The sequence below is a fragment of the Equus quagga genome, chromosome 5 (genome assembly GCF_021613505.1).
Source record: "Equus quagga isolate Etosha38 chromosome 5, UCLA_HA_Equagga_1.0, whole genome shotgun sequence".
Lineage (NCBI taxonomy): Eukaryota > Metazoa > Chordata > Mammalia > Perissodactyla > Equidae > Equus > Equus quagga.
The window spans coordinates 106,963,841-106,983,451 of NC_060271.1; the positions used below are offsets into that span (position 1 = coordinate 106,963,841).

A 19,611-nucleotide genomic window follows, 5' to 3' on the forward strand; every position below is an offset into this window, starting at 1 on the left:
GGCCTCATCTGATCTCAGACCCTCACCTCCTGAACCTATGCAGATATCAAAACCCAGACTCTTAAAGGATAGACTCCTCAACCAACTTATGGGGTATTCCATTTTTACACATGAGGAGAACTGAAGGCACAGATGCTGGCCCAAGGTTATAAAACTGGGAAGCAGCACAGCTGGGATTTGAACCCTATCTCATAGGGCTCAAAGTGGCCATACTCTTCTTTCTGCCTTTTATAAGAAACGGTTAAACAATGTTGTCTCAGGTTTGGTTCTAGATAAAGAGGGGAGAAGGATAAAGTTATATCAGAACTCAGTGTAGGAAATAGAAACCACTCTAGACATTGCAAGCGGAAAGAGATTTAATGCTGAGCGTTAGGTACTTTCACAATATTAACACTTAGAAGAGCTGGAGTTAAAGGGCTGCTGCCAGACCACTGATGCCAAGAGCATGCCACCCTGATTGTGATCTGAGACTGAGAAACCGCTCTGGAAAAAACACCTTCATGTACTTGTTGCTGTTTCTCGGCATAGTCCCCAACCTCACATGGGGATGTCTTGTCCTAGCACCATACCAGAGTCAGACATAGGTCATCCCACTGCTCTGTAAGACCAACTACATCTGCATGATCAGTTCAGTTTTTAAAAAGTGATCTAAATATCCAAACTTGATCAAATGTTAAAACAGAGTGATAAGCATGTTTGGAATATTAGATAATTTAAAATTTTTTAATTAAAAAAATCCTTACAATAGACATTTAATAAAAGAACTCTTGTGTTTCGGATTTTTGAAAATATGCAAACCAACAACCCAATCTCTATGAATAGTGTTGAAAAACAAACAATACACTGAGAAAAATTTTTGCAGTCTATGTGTAGACTAATATACATTGAGTCTTCATAAGTAAATTTTAAAAAGAATAAACAGACCAGTCAAAAAAGTGGTAAAGGGCATGAGCAGGAAATACACAAAAGAAGAAATGTAATGTCCAATAATCCTGTGAAAATTAAAGTCACTAATCATTAATGCAATGCAAATGAAAACCAAAACGAGATCTCTTTTTATTTTAACCAAGATTGGCAAACATAACATTGGCAAAACTGAGTGTTGGCAAGATGATGAGGAGACAGGGACTTTAATGCACAGATGTGTGGTGGGAGTGTAAGTGGCTATAACCTTCCTTAGAGAGGGTAGTTTGGCAGGATGTAAATAGTAAATATGCAGGTGTCATTAGGGGACAGTGATGTGAGCAATGGAAAGACATCAACAAAAACATTAAAAGGAATGTAATTGCTGTAATTTATAGAGATGGTTCCACAAAGTAGAAACTCCCAGACAGAATATGTTACCCAGATCCCCAGTTGCCCAATGGAAAATACTTTTCTGTATTTTCCACCTGGAGTGAGGATTCTACAAGGACAAGAAGCTCCCAGCCTCCCATTCTCGTGGGACCTTTGTTCTCCCTGGCCACCCCGGGCTGTGTACCCATCTGCTTGCAGGTGTAAGTAACTGTTACAAAACAACTCTAGCACTTGAGTGTTTACCGCCAACATGAGTTGTATGAATTGAAGGTCGGTCTTCAAGTATGCCTTTTTTCCTTGCAAAACCAAGTCTCAGATCTACCTGAAGTTCATACCTGCAGGATCAAAATGTAACATGTGGGGACTGGTCCAGTGGCGCAGCGGTTAAGTGCGCACGTTCCACTTTGGGTGCCCGGGGTTCGCCAGTTCGGATCCCGGTTGCGGACATGGCACTGCTTGGCAAGCCATGCTGTGGTAGGCGTCCCACATATAAAGTAGAGGAAGATGGGCGTGGATGTTAGCTTAGGGCCAGTCTTCCTCAGCAAAAGGAGGAGGATTGGCAGATGTTAGCTCAGGGCGAGTCTTCCTCAAAAAAAAAAAAAAAAAATATATATATATATATAACATGTGCCTATTGTTGGTCCCAGAAATCCCACTTCTAGAACTTACCCTAAAAAGATAATTGCACAACTGCAATAAGATGGATGATGACAGATATTCATTAAAGCATTGTTTCTAGAAATAAAAGTTGGGTCAACCTAACTGTTCATCAGTGGGGACTCAGTAAATTATGATACATCCATATAATGAGATCTTCTACAGGCACTAAAATGTATGTAAACACATTAGTATTTGTACCTCCACGCATGAAATGTTTCTAAAAGAGGCGGGGGAAGTTTCAGAGGATAAAATGGATGATTAGGCAGGTGTAAGAGAGAATTCTTCATGGATATACTTTTAAAATTTTGAACCATATAAATGTACTTATTTAACAAAGTTAAAAAGTAAATGCAGAGAGAGACAGAAACAGAGATGCCTGACAGGACAGCCGTTGTAAGTTACCGCGGTTGTTTTGGGGTAGCAAGGTTTGAGTCAACACTTTACTCCTTTATTCTTCTATATTGTTTGAATTTCTGTGATAAGTATGTGTCATTTTTATAGTTGTAAAATTTTCAAATTACTAGAGAAGATTATATAACCATAATGAAAAAATAGTAAAGCAATTTTCTTTAAAACATTCTTTAAAAATATTTCCAAGACACCCCTTGCACTGTGCACGTTGGCCATGACAAGCCCCACCCATTCCAATTCTATTCCCAGCCCACTCTTGAAAACCTATCCTAGGAGTTTTCATCTCCTTTTTTTTTTCTCCCCAGAGTTGCTGATGGAGTGATCAAAAGCGTATTATGGCAAACACTTCAAGCTCTTAATTTCTGTCATAAACATAATGTAAGTAACATTTTCTAATATATTTGTTTATTTCTTCATGATGACTCTTCTTCTAAAACGCTCAGAGATCTATGTAGAGCTAAAGCTGGAGGTAAGAACAAGAACAAGTAAGAACAAAGTAAGAACAAGAAGAGCAAAACAAAAGGAAGTTACAGAAGATGAGGAAAAGCCATTCATGGCCCTTTCCAATTTCTGTAAGAATCAAATTACTATTCCGTATGAATTAAAAGCTTGGATAAACTTAATGTTTCTTTTTGCCGCAGTACTAATGATTCGTATGATTATTTTTAAATTGGGTGAGAATAAGTTTTCAGGATATGGGTAGTGCAATCCACCATTGGCGTTTGATTTTATTTTGTTTTTATGTCTCTTAAGTCTTTTATTCTATAACAGTCTTCCTCCCTCTACCTTTTTAAATGATTTTTCCATCATTAATTTTTTAGAGCCATGGTTCTCAAACTTGAGCATGCATCAAAATGCCCTGGAGATCTTGTTAAGACACAGTTTGCTGGGCCCCACCCCCAGTTTCTGATTCCATAGGTCTGGGGTAGGGCCTGAAAATTTGCATTTCTAACATTTTCCCAGCTGATACTGAAGCTGCTGGTCCAAGAACCACACTTTGAATACTACTATGTTATAGAAATCATTTCGGCTGATTGCTTCCTGTGTGAAATTTAACTTGTTCTTTCACACGTATTTCCTATAAATCGATATTTATATCCAGAGGCTTGATCATATTCAGGTTCAGTTCTTTAGACAAGAATTCTTCATGTATAGTGCTATACACTTATTGCGTCAACATCATGAGGCATATAATGGCTAGTTGTCCCACTTTTAATAATCTTAAAATAGATTAGCAGGTTCAGGAGGTATTAGTTTGATCCCCTCCATTATCAATTTCTTTGTCAACCTTTTCACTTGATGGTTTTAGCATCCATAGATGATTATTGCCTATATCTAGTATTTCATTAGGGTTAAAAGATGGTGGTTTTCTAATTCTGTTATTCCTTCCATATTTATTAATTGTAATTCTATGGATAAGAATCTCATGGACTCTGCCTACTGTAAAATACAGTAAGATAAATATCTCAGTACTCAGAGTGATGAGTTGGTTTCTTAGGAACCTCCAAGAATGAACAATGAAGGGTTTTTCAGGGGTGTAGGACATCATTGTAAACTTACAGATTTTATATTATCTGATGCATTTCAATCCTTTGCGATCATTTTTCTCTCTGATGAGCAAATTGTCCCATCTTAGGCTGGTGGGAGCTTCTCTAAATTGGCTCCTGGGTTCTTGTGCTATAATAATAGTTTAAAAAAAAATAACTCTAGACCTTTTGAGTTGGTGCCTACACAGAGGCAGTGCTGAGGCAAGGAGACAGACCACCATATGGTCGATTTTGATGCCAGCAGAATGTCTATCATAGTAGTCTAGGATTGCTGAGAAAGAATGCAAGGTCATGGAACTAAATTTCAATACTTAGGAGAAGCTTCCTTTAGTTTTAAGAAAGGCAGTGAAGTTTTTGTTAGTATAAATCAGAAACTTTTATTTTCTATTAATAAAATATAGAGGGCTATTGTTCACAAGATATATAAACCTGTTTTTCATGATGCAAATTGTGCTTTCAAATGCTTACTAAACATGATGCTGAATTGGATTCACGTCTCTGTTGCTTTCCACCATGCTATGGGAGGTATTAAAATTCACCTAAGGGTGCTGCAGGAGGTTTATGAGTAGTTAAAATGATTTTTTAAAAATTCTGTTTACCGTAAGCATTTGTACTTTATCCGTATATAAGCAGACACTTTCCTGTGCACTACATTATAACCTGAATGCAATGTCCATGGTTTACTTATCTTTGTATCTCTTCAATGCCTAACATAGATATTTTTATAAAAAGATGCTCAATAAATATTTATTGAATAACTGCATGAATGAATAAATGAATCAATCAACCTACCTGCCTACCTGATTGTGACAGTATTTCCAGCAGACCCAAACATTATTGTAGCTCAATGCAACGGCACCATTTCTCTGCTTGCAGCAACACATTCTGTACCTTATGCTTTAAAATATTGAAAACCGGGGCTGGCCCCATGGCCAAGTGGTTAAGTTTGTGCACTCCGCTTTGGCGGCACGGGGTTTGGCCAGTTCAGATCCCGGGTGTGGACATGGCACTGCTCGCCGGGCCATGCTGAGGCAGTGTCCCACATAGCATAACCAGAGGCACTCACAACTAGGATATACAGCTATGTACCAGGGGATTTGAAAAGAGGAAAAAAAAAAATTTAAAATATTGAAAACCTCCTATTGATAATCTATGACCTCTACTAAAAAATGGATAATTTTTCAGACAAACTTCCCTCTTTTAACATGGAAACCACTTCTGAACTCTGGTTATCTCATTTTCTTATGCTATGGTAAGCCTTTGTGTATGTGTCTTTTTATTTTATCTATTAACTAAAATGCATGCAAAGGAAAAAAATCTAAATCATATATAAGCTATTCCAATAGTACATCTAAAACGTTTATACTCTCCTTATTTTTAAAGGAACCCTCACGATACTCTCAAAGACTAGAAAGAGCAATCTGACCCAATGCTGCTGCTGAAGATTCACAGCTTTCAGCCTGTGCAGATCATGACTACCTTACATCCAGGGTGGCAATCCTAACCAAGACAAGGAAGGTTAAAGTAGAAAGGGATTAAGACCTTGCTACTCGAAGTGTGGTTCATAGAGATCACCTGGGAGTGCGCTAGAAACGCAGACTCTCAGGCCCATTCCAGATCTACTGATCAGTATCTGCATTTTAACAATATCTCCAGGTGATTCGCGCCACCATTAAATTTTGAGAAGCACTGGACTTAATACCTACTCATTCTGTTCTTTTTTGCCCTATAAGATTGCAAAGTGAGGTAATTAAAGTGACCCATTTAGCATTGTCACGATCGATTTTTATATATTTGATGTATGATTAGAGAAAAAGAACTTCATCTCAAAATGACAAAACTACAGTGACCTCCAAGATAGGAGTGTGTCAGGCTGCAAATCCATCTTCACCTTGTGGATATTAATGTTCCGGTTGTCAAGAAGGAGGTCTCTTCCTTCTCTCATGAGTATCCATTTATAAAGCTCAAAGAGTATCCATTTCTCACATAATGGAAAACTATTGTTCAGTCAGTCTATATAGGAAGGAATTTCTAGTGTGGAAGTTTCCAGAGATGATTCTTAAAGTTAAAGGTCAGGTTTAAAATGCCATGAATACCTCTTCTTGCTGGCTTGTGAGCCAGTAAAAATGAGATTGTACCTCAGCCACAATAACGCAACTTGAGCAATATTTGCTAAAGGCTGTGTTTAGAACCGAAGTTTATTAAAATTCTCCTGTTACACTGACTTGCAAGTTTCTTGTTCTTTGGTGGAAAATAAGGTGATTGCAAGAGGCACTGCAGAATTTGCACTGGGTGTGGCTTTGCAGTGGAGAAAGTGAATGCTGTGTGTCTGAGTGTCCTCTGCCCTCCATGCTCTGTTTCTTACCGTTCCAGTGATTTTTTTACTCTTTCTTTCTTCAATATCCCATCCCTCTTTATTAGTAGGTCCTCTTACCTGCACCTACACCAATATGTTTTTCTGTTTCTTTGGGACACATCAGTACTTCACTTAACTTTGTATTTTTTGTTTGGAAAATAAGTTGCTGTAAATTTCACATGGATTTGCATTAGATCCAAAAAACATATTTAAATAGGCCAATAGACGGGTATCAATGTAAGTCCATTTACTTGGTAATGCCACCAAAATCCAGAAATTATAGAATTTGATGCAAACTCATTCGAGGGATATAATCTGCTCTTATTAAATCACCAACTATTATAAGTGAGGAGACTCAGTGTTTATAATAATTATCGTTTCATAAATGTGTTGCCTAAAAGATAGGATGAAACTTTGCTGGTTTATATTAAAACAATGTATTTTTAAAATTTAATATCTAAGGCCTTTGCACTTTGAAGAGGCCTAAAAAGGGTTCTAACTGCTGGTCATACAAATTATAAAACAGTTGACAGTAATTGATACTAAATAGAAACAAGCTTCTATTACCAGTGCCAATTTTGTGACCTGAAATGAATTTAGGGTTCAACATTTTCTCTTCCTAGAGAGCTATTATAGAAGCAAAGAAAAATTATTTCAGAATGGTCAATTTGACAGGAATACTTAAAGGGACTGACAGCACAGCAGAGACATGAGGCGGGAGCTGATTATTGTGACGCTTCTCCAGAGACTGTCAGTGACCACCTGCAATCACAGGATTCTGCGAGGATGAGCTAATTCGTGCAAAAGGGCTTTGAAAAGTACTGAGCTCTGCAAGGGCCGAGTTGTTGAAGAGGAGCTACATCGTTTTTATCTATTTGCTTGTTTGGAGGGAGGATAAACTGGAAAGCTAAAGTTCTGAAGATAGGGCCTGAGTTGTTTTCTCCTGGGGCCTCAACAAAATGGAATCGCCATTTCTGGAATAACAGTGACTGAAGCTCACTCGGCCTGCCTTCATCCACGCCCCCAGCATAGCCCTCTCATGTCAGGCAGGGAGCATCTGCTTCATTCAGGGTCATTTGGATGATGCAGCAAACTGTAAGGTCTCTACGTATAGAAGGCCAATGGGAGCTTCTCTGAGGTGAGAATGCCTCACAGTGGTGTCCTGCTGTCCCGGGAGGGACTCCGACAGCATTGTGTGGTCCTCTCTCAGGAGGGCTGCTAATCATTCCAGTAGCTCACTGTTGAGGAAATAGAAGTGACACTTATCCCATGTGGCCAAAAGCTTTGGTATCTCTTGATAAGTAGGTGACCATCCATCCCAGCTTACTCAGGACAGTTGTGGTTTGTGCCTGTTGTCCTGGCATAATTGTTAATAGAGCTCCCTTTCACACATCCTGATTTGGATGATAAATAACATGGTGATTCTAGTGTTAAGTGAGTTTTGTTTTCTGTTGTCATTCAAATGTTTTTCCAGTTTCTCAAATCTCCAGTACTTATTCAACCGAATTGTGATTCTTGGGTGGCAAGCGTTATTAGGGGTACTCTGGGTCTAATCTCATTCAGAGTTTTACCTCTTACAGTTTAAATAGGGCCCAATAAAAAGTGAAAGAAATAATTGTATGATACTCTTTTCTCTAAAAAAAACAGTTTTCATATCCAATAATTATAACTTCTTCACTACCATAGCAACATTTTGATTTTTTGCTCTTGGTATGATAAGATTTACAAGTGAAAAATTGCCAATTTAAGCTCTTTTAGAAAAATGAAGGAAAACCATATTTGTTTTTATCTCACAGGCTATGTTTATCATTTAACTAGTAGTTAATGTTCATTATGCTTTGTCATTTTGATGGCTCAGAAAAATAATCAAACATTATCTTACAGTGTATTCACAGAGATGTAAAACCTGAAAATATTCTAATAACTAAGCAAGGAATAATCAAGATCTGTGACTTTGGGTTTGCACGAATTCTGAGTAAGTAGCAATATTTTACTAGCTTATCCAATTGAGATGATTATGAAATGATATAGTTAAAATCTTACTTTAGATGTTGAACATATGCTAAATGTTATATTATTATTATTCAAAAATGAAAATCTCACTTTAACCTTTTAGTCAGTACATTAGTTCACACTTCAACTCCACACCATCCAAGTAGAATTTATTGGATGTCACATTAGTGTGCTTTGCCTCATCGGAGAGGAAAAGAATTATAATATGCATTTCTGCTCTTCATGCACTTGTAATCTAAAGTAAAAGAAACAAAGAATATTGCAAGATGATTGGCAATAAAGTACTAAAGAGAAGGTGCACACGGTTCCCTGGAGGGAGATATTAATGTAGGCTAGAGTGGTTGTAAAAAATTTCATGGAGCTGGTGAGACTAGAAGAGTAAAGTGAAAATTAAAGAGAGGGTTCAGAGACAGTGCTGAGAAAAAGCAAATCATCCCAGACAGGGAGGAACTAAAGGGAAAAGGGGACAAATAATTATTTCTCCCTGAATCTAGAACTGTGCAGCAGGCAAAAACATGTATTAACAAGATACACATTGCAAGGTGGGTGTGTACATAATTGGTATCCTGATGGACCCAGACACAGGTGACTTGACAACACATTTGAAATTTGGTTTAGACTTGAAGTTACACCACAAAAATTCTCATTACCCTCCTCCTCTGTTTGGATTATATAGATGTTAACTAGCTAAGGGACCTTTGGAAGTTGAATTGACTATCAAGTGCACAGTGTAACTGTTGACTTGATTAGTGCCTCACTGCATTAACTGTTAGGAGTATCGTGGCCTCTGAGAGTTATTGAAACTTGCCTAAATGCCTGTCCTCCTCCTGAAAGTAGTTCGTATGTTGGGAGAATGTGATCCACCTGATCTGATTGACATATTTGCAGTTCCAGGAGATGCCTACACTGATTATGTCGCTACAAGATGGTACCGAGCTCCTGAACTTCTTGTGGGAGATACTCAGTATGGCTCTTCAGTAGACGTGTGGGCTACTGGTTGTGTTTTTGCAGAGCTCCTGACAGGCCAGCCACTCTGGCCTGGGAAATCAGATGTGGACCAACTTTATCTGATAATCAGAACACTGGGTATGAATTGCATTTTATTGCTTACAGAGTTGCTAAGTTGTTATGTAATAGCATGTCATTGTAATGAACAAGAGCTTTCTTGCTTCTCCAAAGTGCTATTCAGGTTGATGCCAAAGCCCAACCCTTTTCTCAATCTGTAGAGCCGTAACTCCTCTCAGTGAGGAGTTTTCAGATGCCTTCCGAGTCAAGTCAATTAGCCTTGGAATAAACTGTACATTTACTTTCCGTATTGGGCTAAGACAGTGATAAGGTGTGAGTCAGCTGCATAGAGCTAGCTAAGAGATATTTGATCAAGTGCAATTTCTGACCACATAAAAGAGGGGTTTTCCTCGTTTACTCTAGACCAGATATCAGCAAACTTTTTCTATAAAGGACCAGTTGGTAAATATTTTAGGTTTTGCAAGCTGTACAGTCTCTCTTACAACTCCTCAACTCTGCTCCTTTGTGTAGTACTTAAGAATTTACGAATTACTTTCACACACATCTCCTTCGGTCTTAAGAAAAGCCGATTAAGGACATTATAACAGTTTCATTGTGCCTCTTTTACACATGAGGAAACAAGCTCAGGGAGCTTCCATGACTGGCCTAAAGTCATACAACCAGTTATGTGCAGAATAAGAATGGGACTCAGCCTCTCTTTCATGAGCTTTCATCCTGTGTCAGTCAGCCTCCTCAGCGGTTGTCTACTTCCGCCTTGTTGGAAGGGAATATAACCCAAAAGCTTGGCAGCAGCGTTACTCCAGCAGCATAGATGCAAAGAAAGTGATACATCTACACACAGATGAGGCTTGTTAAGTCCTTCGCACAGCTCTCCATGGCTGCTGGGCAAGGGAACTATTGCCGTCTAATCGGATGCAGTTCCCTGTTTGGTTCTAACCCATTCTTCTGGAGAATTCTGCAGCATGAAAAATGTGGGGTAGAGTAGCACTACAGGCCACACCTTAAGTGCGTATTGTTTGATTGATTTCCTAGAAGGAAATTTACGTTAGGCAGATGATAGACAGATTTAAGTTCAAATCCTGGGTCCATCACTTAATAACCGTGTGACCTTAGACAGGTTGTTAAATCCCTGGGTCTCAGTCTCCTCATCGGTACAGTGGAGATGAAAAATAGCAACTATTGTGAGATGGTTGTGAGCTTACATGAGATCATGTGTGTAAAGGCCTCAGGACCATTTTCTTACCTCCTTTTTTGGTGGAGGCTGAATGGCAGACTAAGCCACATGTGGCCAAGAGAGTTGCATGGGAGAACTGAGCTGTCAAAAAAGGCACGTTTTCGCAGTGACCCACTCCTCCCAAGTCTGGAGGGAATGACCAGGCTCAGTATTTCTTTCACATCTGGACCTCAGAAGTTAACCATTTAAAGACTGTATTCTTTTTACTAAATTTATCATGAGTTAACGTGGTTTGTATTTTACAGGAAAACTAATCCCAAGACATCAATCTATCTTTAAAAGTAACCAATTTTTCCATGGCATCAGTATTCCTGAACCAGAAGACATGGTAAACTGCTCGATTTTAGATGTTTTATTATTTGTGTTGTTACTTTCTTTAAAGGGGTAGTCATTTCTATGTTAATATTGTGCTTTTGGTTCATGTTTTCCTTATGACACACTGACACAGATTGAAGAAACTATATAAAAATGACATAAAATGAACCAGGAAAATACTTTAAAAGTTTACTTCCTCTATCTATTCAAAGATTAACTTAATGTTAAATTTGAAATGAAAGTATATTTAGTTCCATACATAAATACTTTGATCCTTTTACTCAAAACACTTGAGTACCTTTCCCTGAAATAATTTTCTCATAAATAGTACTCACTGTAGTCTTCTTTATTTTGAAAAAAATACATTCTCTATTTTTTTCACCTGTGAAACAAAGCTCAAATCAATAAAAACCATTTCTTCACAACGTATATTTTCACATGGAAGGTCATTCTACAAAATGGTCCTCACTGTGTTCAAATCAAAACTCCAAACCACAGTGATCACCTCTGTGTGCTTGCTGAGGTCTTCACCTTTCTTTGGGAATGTATCAATGACCACTTGACCCCTTACTTTCTGTAGACATTGATTTCCTGTCTTTGTTACCCAGGTTTGGACTGTGATCTTTAAAGCTCGATATGGTCTAGATTCTGCCTATAGAATAAAAGCACTGTCAGGAGAGGCGTGTGTCCACCCTTAGGCTGTGTTGGAGCCAGAGTGGTGGAGGGATGGGGAAAGCCTATAAAGTCAGATCACGATTTAGGGCACATGTGAACAATCGGAGGTTCAGATGGTCCCAACTATCTCTAGACACTCTGCTTATTTTAAATTGATTAATTCATATAATACCTTGATTTATATACTGGATTTCTTTTTTATTATATTTGTTAAAATATTATATTTATTAAAACTTTTAACGAATATAATAAAAGATTAAAAGTTGAATTACAAGGCTAGAGGTTGAATTACAGGAGTATTTATATACAATGTTCAATTTAAAGAATAAAATACAACAGATTCACATGTACCTGCTGCTGAGTTAAGGAAGAATATTGCCATTGTCTTTGAAGCTTCCCCCTCCCCATGTACCCCTCCTCAATCCCATCCTCTGCCTTCATTACTGTTCTGAACTTTGTGTTTATCATTCTATTGCTTTCTGTAGTGCTCTTACACATATAGTTATATATTTTCATTAATACTCAAAGCATCTCTATAAGTAGGCCGGGCACACATGATAGTACTGTTGTAGGATTTCAGAAGGAGACATTTGGAACACACGTTATTAAGCATCAATTTCAAGACATTGTGAAGTTAAGAAAATAACTCCAGTTTTTGTCTTTCAAACCTTTAACTATAGTGTAATATTATATAAAACTATGATTTTTAAAATCTTTAAAAGGAATTATCTAACCTACTAGGAAGTCTTTCTCCAAAGTGTTATTACTAATATATTAAAAATATATGTTACTCTGTTGTTATGTGACATTGAAATTCTTTATTTTGTTTTCTAGGAAACTCTTGAAGAAAAGTTCTCAGATGCTCATCCTCTGGCTTTGAATTTTATGAAGGTACTTAAGAATGAATTATAACCATTATTGACTGCAAATTGTAATGATTGAAGCTAGTAACTCAGGGAGGGGTGGGCAATAGATCAAATAATTCCAAGATAGGATATAGCTATTGAAAATGATAAACAACTGTAAAATAGTTACAGTTAAAGGAACATTAGTGATTTAAGCAGTAATCGTTCTAGCATATCCATTAAAATTAGTAGAATACGAAAGTATAATTAGAGTTTGCTATGATGAATGCTATTACTTGTTTTGCATTCATTAGGAAATTTGACTAAGTCAGTGTATTCGGACTATGGAAATTTATAAGGAGGAACGTACTCCTTAAGTTTGAAGGTCTAGAACGGTACTATCCAATGTGGTAGCCACTAGCTACATGCTACTATTAAGCACTTGAAACATGGCTAATTAGAATTAAGATGGACTAGATTTCTATGAAAATTACTATGAAAAAGACTATAAAATATTTCATTAGTAACTTTTAAAATATTAATTACATGTTGAACTGATAACATTTTACATATATTGGGTTAAATTTTAAATTATTGTTTTAAAAATTAGAAGACCAGGGAAAGTCAGAGCCATGCAGACAGTAGATATAGCCCCTGTACCAGGCCCCAACGAGATAGTCAAACAAAGGACAAATTCTAATAAACAGCAGAAGAAACTCACCTATGACCAGTCTGCCATTTGTGCTTGGCCAACTGAGACCATGCTAGAAGGTTTGACTCTTCCATCCAGTGTGGATACTGAAAATCCTTAGGGAGATAGGGATGAAGATATCAGTAAGGGTATCTATCTTTAATAATCAATGAAGTTCTGTCTATAGCAGTAGTTTCCAAACTTCTCATCAGAATCACCTGGGAGTTGTTTGTTTTGTTTTGTTTTGTTTTTGAGGAAGATTAGTCCTGAGCTAACATCTGTCACCAATCTTTCTCTTTTTGCTGAGGAAGACTGGCCCTGAGCTAACATCTGTGCCCATCTTCCTCTACTTTATATGTGGGATGCCTGCCACAGCATGGCTTGACAAGCGGTGTGCAGTTCTGCATCCGGGATCTGAACCAGCGAACCCCAGGCCACCAAAGCAGAACATGCAAACTTAACTGCTGTGCCACCAGGCTGGCCCCTATGACCTGTGAATTTTTTAAAGATACATTCTAGTATCTAACCTCAGATTTATAGAAGCAGAATCTCTGTGAACAGGACCTTGGAAGTTGTATCTTTAGACATCCCCTTAGGTGTTAATGATAAGCATCCCAGTTTAAAACCCATCTGATCTAGAAGGTGGACCCTAGATGACCCTGAGTCAACTTTGTAGACCAGCCTTTGTACTAGTGCTGGTCACTGCCAAGGTGCTCTTCAGGGTTCTGGATTCCTTCAGTCTGAGTCCTCCTGAGACTGGGAGGCTGACGCCTCTGAGCTCTCAGGCTGCCCTTACCACTGCTCCACTGGACCTCAGCTGCCTTCTGTCTGTCTCGCTGCTCTGACCTGCCTTAACCCGGCACTCTGCAGGCCCTGCCTGAAAGTCCTGTTCCCGAGTCTTATTCTGGACAGGTTGTTCTGAACCGTTCAATTTAGTAAAACCTCAGGGGACGGGGCAGGGAGGGAGGTGTATTTCAAGTACTGCAAGTCCAATCCATTCTCAGGTAGAGGCCAAGGCTTCCTCTGGTTACTCCTCCAACTAACCAGAGAAGAAACTTCCTGGAAGGCAACTCAAGGGCACGAAAACTCCAAGGTATAGGACAAACTCCCTGTCCTCATCTCCAAAGGTGAAGTGCCCTGTGGGCCTGCCCAAGGTTCTGGATGAAGCTAGTTTTTTCACTCAACTACTTGGTTTAGACTTATAATGTTTGACCTCAAACCCAAGAATTCTCTCAGCGCATCAAGGACTGTGCTCTTCCATGGGCCTCTCGCTGTCTTCTAGACTCCTGCCCCATGTTAGATGAAGGGAGGCTTTCTTTCACTAATTGCAATTGAGACATCCCTAATGACAAATAAATACCAGATAGCTACCATAACAGGTGTTATCCCATGGGCCTGGGCCATAATCTAAGCAGAGAACTGCTCAAGTGGGTGAAGTGCTATCCAAGGACAGTGCTAAGGATAGTGGTGGCATGCAGTGCCAATCTATGGCAGATTTTTTTTTCTCTTCATTGGGTTTCAAATGAGACAACGGGCACAGTATTTATTTTTTATTACTCATTTGTCTTCATAGACATATCATCCTATCACTGTATCAGTTTTATCTGGTCATCAGGGGCCAGCCCCATGGCCGAGCGGTTAAGTTCGCACACTCCACTTTGGCAGCCCAGGGTTTTGCCAGTTTGGATCCTGGGCACAGACCTAACACCGCTCATCAAGCCATACCGAGGCGGCATCCCACAGAACAGAAATAGAGGGACCCACAACTGGAATATACAACTATGTACTGGAGGGCTTTGGGGAGAAGAAAAAATAAGATTGGCAACAGATGTTAGCTCAAGGCCAATGTTTAAAGAAAAAAAAAAGATTAGAAATTTACGTTTTAATCTGGTCATCAAGAAGAATATTGTAGACTCTTGGAAATTGTAATAAAGGGCTTTCTGTGAAATCTGAAGTTTCAAGAAAAGGATCCTTACTTGGACTTCGCAGTTCCAATTTCTCATCCACCATCTTAAAAACTTTTCCCAGGTTAGAAGGATTCTGATCAGGGAGCAGCTCTGAGAATTCATCAGCCTCTCGCTGTCTAGAAAGTTATTGATCCAGGCAGTCGAGGACTCAGAAGCCTCAATTCCATCCAGTTCATCCCAGTGCTCTTAAAACTAATCAAGCAGGACATTGTTCCAGCGCAGGCCCCAAGGAGCAGCTCAGCATAAGCAGACTCTTCCTAGAATCTAAAAATGCTCTTCAAAATAAAAACCCATAGGTATTTAATGATAGACTAGGTTTCAATATTTGGAATTGAAATTTGGAAACCCAAACAAGGAGTTGAATGAATTCAAGATATATTTGGAAGTAAAAAAAATATATTTAGTTATGATTTAGGTCTGGGGAGTGAAGTAGAGGAGGGTGGCACAGATGAGCTGTCTGTGTCAGTTACTGGCGCTGGCATAATCAAATGTCAAAATAAAAAACAGAAATTTGTTCTCACAATTCTGGAGACTAGAAGTGTGAAATTAAGGTGTTGGCAGGGCCGTGTTCTCTCTGGAGCTTTTAGGAGAGGATCCTTCCTGGCCTCTTCCAGCTTCTGGTAGCCCGAGGCGTTCTCGGGCTTGTGGCAGCAGAGCTCCTGTCTCTGCCTCTGTCTTCACATGGTATTCTCTCTGTGTGTCTGTCTGCATTATCTTCCCTCTTTTTATAAGGACACCAGTCATATTGGAGTAGGGCCCACCAGTATGACCTCATCTTAACTAATTATATCTGCAAAGATGCTGTTTCCAAATGTGGTCATATTATGAGGTTCTGGGGGTTAGGACTTTGACATATATTTTGGGGGAACACAGTTCAATCCATAAGAATGACCTTAAGACAAAGAAGAGATGTTAAGTAGGCCAATGCATATGTGGGTCTGGAGCTCAAAGAAGAGGTCTGGACCAGAAATATATGTGTGGAAGTCTCTGGTAAACCTTGATAATTGAAGCCATTGAGTATCAGTAAGATTAACTAGAAACTTAGAACAGATGAGAAGAAAGGGGAACCTAGACCAAGCCTTGAAGAATTCTACCCAACCATTGTGGAGAAGAAGGTAAACTAGCAAAGGCTGGTTTGAAAAGGAGTGGCCGGGAGGTAGGAGGAAGGAAAGTGAGGCCTGAGAGAAGCCAAGTGGAGAGTTTCAAGAAGGAGGACGTGGTCAGTAGTGTCTAACACTGTTGAGATGAGATATCAAAATACCTACGGGATTTAAGGATATGGAAGTAGAAGTCAGAGGTGTGAATAGCAAGAACCACTTAAGTGGAACGATAGAGGCAGAAGCCAGAATGAAGTGGTGAAGAAGTGGAGACTACCGCAGTGTGTATTCAAAATAGTCTTTGTGTCCTGGTTGTAGTCCTGACAGCGTTAGGGTTTGAGAAGATGGATTCCCAATAGCAGCTAGATTTAATTATGGCACAGATCATTAATTGTGTGTGTGGGGGGGGGGATGATCTGCTTGGAGCAGGTGGTAGCTGTGGAAGGACAGTTGAGTCTATGCTGAGCAGGGTTGTTTCTTGAAGAACAGGACCCATTGGACACCTCTCTGAAGGGCAGGTGAGATGGCTTAGGGGCAGTCAGTGTTTGTTCCCAGGGATCTGAGAGATCTGAGATCAGCTGGGATTAGGGAGGAACAGACACTACAGGGCAGCCCAGGCAATGCAATTATCTGGACACCTGAATGCCTCAAACAGAGTCTGTTATGTTGATGAACTTTACTTCTCACAATCATAAGGCAAGAAATTTCAGATCTCTTGTGCTGGTGTACTAAGTCTGCTCTAATTCTTTATGTATTGTAATCTGTCTTTCTTTGTGGGAAAAGCCCCATTCTCTGGTCAAAAATTATCAGGGCTTCTTGGAGAAAATCTTTGTGTCAATACTGCACAACTGCTGCTCCCCACTCTCAGAGACAGAGCTAGAGGCTTCTAATAGCCTCTAATATAAAGAGTCATAATGCCCCCTTTTACTTTTTGCCTCTAATTATTCTTATATGAATATATATTCCAATTTTCCCAGATTGGGATATACAGATTGGGACACAGATTGCTGGGCTCCACCCCCAGTGCTTTTGATTCATCAGGTCTGGGGTTGGACCCAGGAATTTGCATCTCTAACGCGTTCCCAGGTAAGCTGAGGTCGCTGGTCCCAGGATCACTTGGAAGAGTCCTACAAACTGTTTGCTTTGACAAGTAATGGAGAGATGTCATTGATGCACATACCTGATCCACTTGAAGCCCCTTTCAGAGTCATTGAATGTTCAGTTTCACCCTCAAAACACTTTGGAGTGGCAAAAGAAAAGCAATCCAGTTATTAACTAGTTCCAAGTACTTGATAATATACAAACTTGAAGATTTTCTAAACTCATATTTGCTCTAACAAGTTATTATTCAGTTTTGGGGCACGGTAACAAGAGGCCCCTCTTTTAATATCTTGTTTGCTTTTCTCTTCTTCCAAAGGAATGTCTGAAGATGAATCCAGATGACAGATTAACCTGTGCCCAACTCCTGGAGATCCCCTACTTTGATTCTTTTCGAGAGGACCAAATTAAAAGAAAAGCACGTAATGCAGGAAGAAACAGAAGACGTCAGCAGGTACCTCAGTTCAAAAGTTAAAGTGATATAAAAATGATTCTTTTTTTCCTTTTTCTACCTTTCAAAGTGAGACTAGGTGGACTCCAAGACCTCTTCTTTGCACTGGTTTAGCTGTATTTGTTTATCTTAATAAATATTGATGATTGATATAATAAAACCATAAAACTATGAAAATATCCAGATTGTTGCAAAAATCTTTTTCTGAATACACTTGAATCAAATTATCGTATGATTTCTTGCTACACTGATTGGCTATCCCATCTGCCAGATCATGTACCCAAAATACAACTTCACACAATACAATTCTGATTACAACAGGACTGAGCTTGACCGGCACTACCGAGGAATCCCACTGCCCCTCCGTAGCCTCCAGACGCACAATAAAGGAAACTTGACCTTCTGTCTTTTCACCCATGTGAAAAGCACCTAAGTCTGCCTTTCCTAGGCTTCTCCTCAAAACCAAGGACAAGCTCTGGCCAGATATTAAGACATGAAACTCAGATAAGTGGGAACCATATCCTATTCTAAAATGTGCCGATATTGCAGAATAATATGATGACTATGACCAACATTGATTCTGCAGTTTATTAGGTGACTACCCTTTACTTGATTTGTGAAAACTTTGAAGTTAAAATATAAGTTCAATGGAAGTAGGTTTGTTTTGGTTTGAGGGTTTTTTTCTCATCTTGTATCCCTGCACCTAAAACCGTGTCTAATACACAGAAGGTACTTAATAAACATTCAAGTAAATAGATGAGTATTGCTTATTAATAAGCCAAGATGATAATTTTCAATTTATCAGACTGACAATCGTCCCATTTTGTGTTTGCTTAATCCTGCACCTTTGATCTACTTTGTGGTCATTTATCTTCTCCTTAGCATGTCTACCATAAAGGAAGAAAGCAGTCCTCTTTTTCAACCTTTTGATAGTTAAAATAGATGTTTGTTGGGAGAGAAAGATCAAATTAATCAATAAGTTGAAATGTTAAGATGATTTCTGTGTATCCAAAATCTCTGGGTATTTCAGTTTTTATTACATAGGCCATTTTACCTTTAACTGTTAAAAATTACATGTTTGCAAGTCAAGCCCAATACAGTATACTTAAATAACCAAAAGATTAGGCTTTGTTCTAAGCCTAAGATAAGGCTAAGGCAGCAATTTGAAATACAGTGTGGATCATGTGTAAAAACTCTGTCCCCTTAACAACATCTCACCAGCTTCTCTGACTTTGGCTGGAGGAGTGAACAGCAGCCCCGTTCCACCCTGCCTCTTGGTCCCCCAGTCCCTTTCCACCACACTCTCCTAGAGGTCCGTGGGGGTGCTGCTCTCCCAGTAAGTCTCCAGTTCGTGGCTTCCCACTCTTTCCTTAATACTTTGCAGCCCAGCTGATACAGATCAGGGATTTCACAGAAGGGCTTCCCAAAGACCCAAGACAGCAGAAGGAAAAGAAACACAAGAGCAACATGCACCTAGATAATCTCATTTCCAAAGATTATGTCATGTTATCTGTCCTTAGTCAACTGCGTCCTGTCCACCTCTGTGTGGTGCCCCACCAGGGCACCCCCACAAGACCATGCCTGAACACTTTCCTCCAGCAGGTGAAGTCCCCGGAGAGGAAGGCCGAGAGGAGGACAGGGATGTCTTTCAAGTTCTGATTTTCTTTCCGAGCACACACCTCTTTTCTAGACATTCTACCATATGAGAAAATAAACTAAAAATTCAGAAAGATCTTTTCATTCAGAGTGGTTTCCCTTTGTGAGTCCAAATTTCTACCTAGATCTCTGCTTCTAGATCTCTGAGTGGATGACCAACAATTTCCTTAAGACTAAATACTGTTTAAAATTGATAGTATAGAGGTTTTCAATCTTTGCCGTTCTGCCAATATCCTAAGATTAATACCTAAGAATTTGAGATGGGTAGAATGA

General features: G+C 39.2%; 1 protein-coding gene across 5 annotated transcripts in view; it reads left to right on the forward strand.

Annotated features, from left to right (window-relative positions):
- Positions 1-19,611, forward strand: part of CDKL4 (cyclin dependent kinase like 4) — a 48,175-nt gene that overhangs the window by 23,589 nt on the left and 4,975 nt on the right. For 4 of the 5 annotated variants that reach the window (XM_046660099.1, XM_046660100.1, XM_046660102.1 and 1 more), the window contains exons 4-9: positions 2,673-2,745; positions 8,155-8,245; positions 9,172-9,369; positions 10,789-10,871; positions 12,368-12,424; positions 17,551-17,685. In XM_046660099.1, coding sequence (XP_046516055.1) covers positions 2,673-2,745; positions 8,155-8,245; positions 9,172-9,369; positions 10,789-10,871; positions 12,368-12,424; positions 17,551-17,685 — 637 coding nt within the window. Of the gene's footprint in view, positions 1-2,672; positions 2,746-8,154; positions 8,246-9,171; positions 9,370-10,788; positions 10,872-12,367; positions 12,425-17,550; positions 17,686-18,003; positions 18,113-19,611 lie in introns of those variants that run through there. The other variant, XM_046660103.1, reaches the window with a different exon arrangement.